This window comes from Solanum stenotomum, chromosome 1 (assembly GCF_019186545.1).
Source record: "Solanum stenotomum isolate F172 chromosome 1, ASM1918654v1, whole genome shotgun sequence".
In the NCBI taxonomy this organism is placed as follows: Eukaryota; Viridiplantae; Streptophyta; class Magnoliopsida; order Solanales; family Solanaceae; genus Solanum; species Solanum stenotomum.
In genome coordinates, this window is record NC_064282.1 from 60,304,860 (window position 1) to 60,312,547 (window position 7,688).

General features: G+C 36.4%; 1 protein-coding gene across 4 annotated transcripts; it reads left to right on the top strand.

Annotated features, from left to right (window-relative positions):
• The first annotated feature begins 406 nt into the window (after positions 1 to 406).
• Positions 407 to 6,934, top strand: LOC125863619 (putative E3 ubiquitin-protein ligase LIN-1). Of its 4 annotated transcripts, none has more exons than XM_049543669.1 (15): positions 407 to 1,361; positions 1,462 to 1,525; positions 1,632 to 1,997; positions 2,079 to 2,146; positions 2,225 to 3,508; positions 3,866 to 4,268; positions 4,349 to 4,658; positions 4,745 to 4,869; positions 4,947 to 5,066; positions 5,153 to 5,284; positions 5,521 to 5,643; positions 5,785 to 5,895; positions 6,187 to 6,330; positions 6,437 to 6,688; positions 6,782 to 6,934. In XM_049543669.1, the coding sequence occupies exons 1-15, from the start codon at positions 424 to 426 to the stop codon at positions 6,797 to 6,799; spliced, it is 4,458 nt and encodes a 1,485-aa protein (XP_049399626.1). In that variant the 5' UTR covers positions 407 to 423; the 3' UTR covers positions 6,800 to 6,934. The 4 variants fall into 4 exon arrangements, with proteins under 4 accessions (XP_049399626.1, XP_049399637.1, XP_049399632.1 ...); XM_049543680.1 differs by having other exon boundaries at positions 1,462 to 1,522; XM_049543675.1 differs by having other exon boundaries at positions 1,465 to 1,525.
• The last annotated feature ends 754 nt before the right edge of the window (positions 6,935 to 7,688 follow it).

Here is a 7,688-nt window from a genome sequence, read left to right on the forward strand (position 1 = left end):
TTCGATCCTAGCTAGGGATTTTGTTATACATACCAAGTGTTTTTGAACTTGAGGATAGAGGGTTTTGGAGTTTCCAAATTAATTGTCATATTGTAATTAGTTCTTTCCAAATTTTAGACAAATAAACAATCAAAAACTTACATGTTTGCTGAATATTATATATAAACAAAATACTAGTAGGCTTAATAATTTTATACTTGTAGTTTTCATTTTTCAGTGTTAACATGTACTAGTTTTACCATACAAATGTGTTTGTTCTCATGCACTTGATAAAGTCTTGAATGTTTTTGTTTAGCTTTTAGCTTTCTCAATTCTCATGTTCCTGATATTGTCACATTTGATTTTGCTTGAAGTATCTGGATTGCGTTCTATTGAATTTGAATCGTACAATTGTGATTACACATTTGATTGGCGCGTGAAAAAATGGCTGGAAATTATAGATTTGAAATGGATCAGGAAGATATAGTTAGGTCCCTGATCACTTCTGTAGGAAGTTTCATTCAAGATAGGCTGATTGACAAGGAACAAAGAACGTCGCATAAAGAACAATGTGCTGAGAGGTTAGCAGCTGAAGATGGAAGCTCAGATAAAGATACAGAAGTTAGATACTCTGATCAAGCAGTTTTAGCTAATTTGGACTGGGGGATTGATGCACTTGAAGAGGCAATCAACACATCAAACATTGAAACTAAGATGGCTAGACTAGATTACGCGGAAAAAATGTTGCAAGTATGTGCTATGTTGGATTCTAGCCAGAAAACTGCAGGGGTGCCTAATTTCTATCTATCTGCTTGGGCTCATTTAAACCTATCTTACTTATGGAAGTTGAGGAACAACGTTAACAATACGGTACTTCATATACTGGAGATGTTTGTTATTGATCCTTTCTTCTCGCGGATAGATTTTGCACCTGAGCTTTGGAAATGTCTGTTTCTTCCACACATGAGCTCAATTGTAGGGTGGTACTCGGAGGAGAGACATCGGATAGTGATGGATGTCATTCCTGATTCCAGTGACTTGTCTTTCACTATGGATTTTGATCATGATTTTAATGAGTCTTTGATATTCTCTGTAAGGCCTGATCAAGCCGAGAAAATGCAGAAACTCGAGCAGCTTTATGGGCAATCATTGGATGACAATACAAGGCTTTATGCAAAATACTATAAGGACTGCATAAACTATGATTCTGCAACTTCAAAGAAGGTAATTCCTCTGTTGCCTATCGCTGAGCCACCGATGACTCCACTGCATGAAGTACACCGGTCAATTCCTGATTATGTCAAATTTGGCCCAATCTTGCCTAAGAGTGCCGGGTTTACACCTATTCTGAGAGTGAAGGAGAATGCAAAAGGAGAGTCGAGGTAAGGTCCATTAACTAGGAGTTACTGAATATTTGTTATCGCTTATGAGAACTCTATAAAGAAAATGCATCATTTGTGTCTCTACTCCTTTGGATTTTAGCAGATTGAATATGACTTCTTCATCGTCCGATAATCAGGAGGACTCCACAACCTGGGATCCAGTAGTTAGTTTTTTCGCCTTTATCTTTGCTACATCTTGTTACATTATGAATTGGTGATAATTTGCGGAGTTTATTCAAGTTAATGTATTGCTCTTCTTGTCATAATCAGAAAGGAATTCCTGAAGAGGATGAAGAAGATTATGAACCTGAGCCTCATGTACACATTGCATCAAATAAAAGGAATCAAGAAAACAGGTCATTCTATGTAGATGCCAGGTCGAAAGTTGAGCAAATTAATATAAACCAAAAGCAATCTCCCAAGGCTTTCCCTTCAATGGACTCCCCTAAAGTGGAGTCCCCTAAAACTTCTTATTCACAAGAGCCTTCACCAAAAAAATCAGACACCCCCTCGAGAAAAGGTGTACCTGTGTTACGCCTCTTGTCTGGACGTGTTAAGGACTCCTCCATTTCTAATTCTTTGCATTTATCCCAAGAGTTAAAAATTAACTCTGCAGACTCAGATGAAGAAAGGACAGTATGTTTCATATCCTTACTTAAATGATTTTTTCCTATCAATGGTTCCGAGACTTGCTATGATAGTTGCTTACACATGCAGGTGCAGCATGAAACTGTGGGGAAAAGAAATGATCGAAGGCGGAGCCTTAGTCAATCCTTAGAAAAAGGGTATGTCTGTACAACTCATTTCTAGTTTATGATATAGAAGGTGATCGAATTTTTATAAATCTCTTCGAACAATGACAGCTCTCCGAATAATAGTGATGAAGGAAGTCTCAGCTGCATTTCTCTCCCATTGTCAGAGAAGTCGACTGCTCCATCAAGGCCACCAAAAGATTTTGTCTGTCCAATAACTGGACAGATATTCAATGATCCCGTCACCCTTGAAACCGGTCAAACATATGAAGGGAAAGCCATCCAGGAATGGATAAAAAGAGGTAATACAACATGCCCCATTACAAGGCAGTCTTTATCTGCAGCTACTCTTCCTAAAACCAATTATGTCCTAAAGAGACTGATAACCTCTTGGAGGGAACAGCACCCTGATCTAGCTCAAGAGTTTTCATACTCTCAAACACCGCGAAGCTATTTAAACATTCCGTCTTCAAGAGAGAGATCATCTGAGTCTACTCCATCTCCGACATTTAATCATCCCAATCATCGGAGGATAGAGGAAATCGTGGAACAAAGATCACGAAGATTTATGCGAGCAGCTGTATCAGTGTCACCTACTAGTGTAATTTCTCAAGCAGCAACTGAAGCAATTATCAATGGCTTAAAACCGCATGTTTCATGTCTCTGCACTTCAGAGGACTTACAAGAATGTGAAGAAGCCATATTGACTATAGCAAAGATATGGAATGACTCGAAACTTGAATCTCAAGGAGTTCACTCTTATTTATCAGCACCAACAATAGTGAACGGATTTGTAGAGGTATTATCAGCTTCCATAAAGAGAGAAGTTTTGAAGACGACAATTTATATCTTGTCCGAGCTACTGTATGCAGATGATAGCATTGGCGAGATCCTCACAAGTGTGGACTCGGATTATGAGTGCCTTGCTACTTTACTGAAAGACGGTCTTCCTGAAGCAGCAGTACTTATCTACCTACTCAGGCCATCATTCTCTCAACTTTCAGCTCATAATTTTGTACCCTCTCTTATTCAGATCATATCAAACAGAAATGAGGATTCTAGTGATTTCCAGTTCACAATAGGACCAAAGGAAGCTGCTGTTGTGTTGCTCGAACAAATTATAACCGGAGGAGGTGAGAGTGACCGATCTTTCAATGCTATGCAGATTATATCAGGAAATGGTATTCCTGCCTTGTTAAAGTGCCTAGAATATGAAAATGGAAGAGAGTCCATTGTATGCATACTTTTATTCTGTATTCGGGCTGATAAGAGTTGCAGAAATACAATAGCTAGTAGAATTGAGTTATCTCCTGTTCTTGAGTTAATTCACACTGGAAGCGATAGCGTGAAGGCAACATGCATAGAACTTCTTTATGAGTTAGTTTTGTTAAGCAGGTATTCAAAACAAACATGACTCTATTCTTTCAAATTTTAGTTTATAAAAATCACCTTTGACTTGCTTATAATACTCCCTTCTTTTTCAATTTAAGTGTCTTACTGTCCTTTTAAACAACAAGATTCAAATAACATTTTGATATATTTCACACATCTTTAGTTTAAGACCACAAGATACTAACGTCTTCCTTATTTTCTTCAACTCCGGATCAAGTCTCAAACTAAGACACTAAAATTGAAATAGAGGGAGTACATGCTTATCTGGTTTTTGAAAGTGAATTTTAAATATTGTATCCTAAAGTGATCCCTCTAGATTTGGACTCATGAAATATGCTTGTTCTTTTTACTGTATTTCAGGAGAACATTGTGCAACCAGATTCTGCAGATAATTAAGGATGAGGGAGCATTTAGTACAATGCACACTCTTCTTGTCTGTCTACAGATGGCTTCAATGGAGCAGAAATCTACCATTGCTCCTCTTCTTCTGCAGCTTGACCTTCTGGTTGAGCCACGAAAAATGAGCATATACCGTGAAGAGTCAATAGAAGCATTGATTGAAGCACTTCACGAAAAGGACTTTCCTGCGTCTCAGCTCAGGGCTCTCGATGCCTTGTTATCTCTTTCCGGGCATCTGACTAACTCTGGTAAGTCCTTTCTTGAAGCCTGGCTACTCAAGACTGCAGGATTTAATCAGCGGTATAATGCTACGATTAAAGAAGAGAAACAAAGAGCAGGTGAAAATGACATCACAAATACAATGGTATGAAGTTCTTCAGCCATTTGGCTTATTATTATGCAATCTGTGCAAGTAGTAATCTTAACTGAACATATGGTATATAGGAAGAGGAAGAAAAAGCACTGAGTTCTTGGGAATATAGAATGGCTTTTGTTCTTTGCAGTCATGAGAAAGGATTAATATTTAAAGCTTTAGAGGAATGCCTTACAAGCACCTCCATGGAGATAGCAAAATCTTCCTTTATTGTAGCAACATGGCTTATTCACATGCTCTATAGTTTTCCTGATACTGGAATTAGAGATATTGCTCGTAAATCGTTGCTTGAGCAATTTATACAGATGCTGCAGTCAACAAAGAACCTTGAGGAAAAGATCTTGGCAGCTCTTGCTTTGAGAGGCTTTATTACTGATTTAGGTAAGGCTGGATTGACTACTTAGCAAGTACATAAACAGGATTTTATGATCTTACTCATGACTGGTGGTTGGTCTTTATGTTATTAGGTGCACTTAGCGAACTGGGAATATACGCGAAATGTTTATGCAGAAACTTGAGGAAACTTAAAAAGTACTCAACAGTAGTCAGTGATATAATGAAAACCTTGATGAACTTGCCATGCATTGATGCTGTAAGTGACTTCTATTCTAATAAGTACTTAATTAATAGTTATGCATCTTTTACATGTTCTAATAGTTAAAACTACAGGCAGAACTATGGTGTTATTCTGAATGTCCTGAGATGGATGTTTCGATGAATGGAGAAGTTCTTTGTCTGCTCCACATAAGAGGTCGGCTAATTAGTAGTCATTCCGATGGAACCATTAAGGTAAGATCCTTCCTAGTAAGCAGCCATAGTTCCTTTTGATCATCTGCTGCTACATTTCTCCAACATGTATATCTTTCTTTGTTCAGGTATGGGAAACTGGAAAAAGAAACCCTCGGTTAATTCATGAAACTCGTGAGCACTCAAAGGCGGTTACATGCCTTTACGTGTCATCTTCATGTGATAAACTGTATAGTGGTTCATTGGACAGAACAATCCGGGTAAGCTCTCCTTCTAGCAACAAGTTCTGTTTAAATCTAATCGAAGTGACTAAGAAATGCTTAATTCTTAAAACATAGCCTTGTACGTAATCTCTTAAACGAAGCACCAGAGTTCAACTAAGGATTTTAACAGTACAACGCTGAGCAAACCTTTTGCAGTGATCGATCCCTAAGAACATGTTATTCTCGGTATGCTGAATACTAAAAGGCTTCATTACCATTACAAAATCTTGTAGGTTTGGGCTATAAATCAAGAGGAAATCCACTGTCTTCAAGTTCATGATGTGAAAGAGCCGGTGCTTGAGTTGATAGCTAACACTCATTTTGCATGCTTCGCATCTCAAGCAACAGGAATCAAGGTCAGCAGTTTGGATTTCATTTAACCCTAGTTTCTCTTGTCACGCGAGACTTGTTAATCTAAGACAACCATAAATGTTTATTCAGTAAACTAAACCTTGAGCTACTAGTGCAAATGACTCACCAAACCTCAAATTTGACAGGTATATAATTGGTCAGGGGTTCCCAAGCATGTTAACTTCCAAAAATATGTCAAGTGCCTTGCCATTATGGGTGATAAGCTTTATTGTGGATGTACAGGTTATAGTATCCAGGTACTCCTTCCGTTTCAATTTGTTTGTCTTACTTTCTTTTACACAAGATTAAAAGGCATTCTGGTGCATTTTACATATCTTTAGTCTAAGACAACAAGATTAAAAAGTCTTCTTGACTTTCTTTAACTCCGTGTCAAGTCAAAAGAGAGTAATACTTTGTGCATTTCAGAGGTTCCCTACATTCCTCTATTGATGTCATATTCTTGATTGAGACAAATGACATGACACTGAAAACCAAATATTTTCAGTTTTAGATATTAAGTTTTGATAAGCAAATTAAACACATGACAGGAAGTTGATTTAAGCACTCAAACATCAACAACATTTTATGCTGGTGCCAAGAGGTTGTTGGGAAAACAGAATATCTATTCCCTCCAAGTTCAAAAGAACGTTGTATTCGCTGGTGGTTCATTAGTTGATGGAATATCTGGAAAGGTAATACACGTACATTTTCTCATTGATCACAAGTTTAGTCATAAAAAAACATTTGATTTGATCACGATGACATGATTTGTGAATTTCAATAAACGTGCTCGTGAAGGTATTTACTCTCCCTAGCAAGGCAGTCATTGGAACACTTTCAACCGGTTCAGACATCCAACGACTAGCAGTAAACAACGATTTGATATTTTCCGCGACAAAATCAGGCAATATAGAGGTATGGCTGCAAGAAAGAGTTACAAAGATGACTTGTATTAAGATGAAAAGTGGTGGACAGAGTAAAATAACATCTTTAGCTGTGGATAAAGATGGAGAAATGATATTTGCTGGTTCTATAGATGGAAAAATTCAGGTTCAATACATATATATATTATGTTTTTAGCTATGTTGATCATATTAATTACAAGTTTATTCCTAGTGATTCAATGTTGTATGATGATTGCAGGTTTGGCGTTTGGATTAAAAAAAGGAAAAATTGCTTGGAATTGGAAATGTGACAAATTTTTAATACCTTATCTTACATTTTTAATATTCTATGTAATATTTCCTAAACCACAATGTAACTTCTAAATATTCTACTAAAAATGTACTAGCAGTGTAGAGAAAATTATTTTTGTTTTACTTTCTTTAAGCTTTGATATTTTTGAGAGAAATACGTTTTCAGGGATGTGTATCGGCCAGTTCGGTTTGGTTTTATGTATTATCGGTTCAGTTTATCTTTTTCAGTTTTTAAATACGCTAAATCAATAACAAACTAATAAAATATTTTTTGTTATCAGTTTTTGGTCATTAACGATTCGATTTTCGCTGTATCCAATAAGAAAATGTCCATAAAATAAATACATGACTTCTCACTTCTTTTAACAATTAGTCGCGATACAATGAAACAAACAATGTAGCTGAAATGCTTTGATATAGTGAAACAAAAAATATAATGACAAATTGCATCAATAAGAGTAGGTGTAGTACGAAGGCTACAATTACATGTTACAGCCAAAACATTATCTGAAATTTCTGATGTGAAGTAAAAGTACTGTAATGTGTGAAGTGTGTAGACTATAGTGTAGAGTACCGATATAGTGTCTAGTTATGTCAAATTATTAATATTTAATATTTATGAAGGAAAAGTAGTAAATTACTATCGTCTTAATGGGTTATTGGGTAACCCAGTACTAAAAACTAATACCAAATCGATAAGGGAAAATTACGTGGTTAAGCAAACATATACTAGTTAATTAGTCATCATAGATATAGTTTTAGTTAATTACCACTCACGACCAACATTCAGTGATAATTACGTGGGCTAGAGTTTCGAGTTTGTATAATTCGTATAACTTTTGTTAGTATAGTGT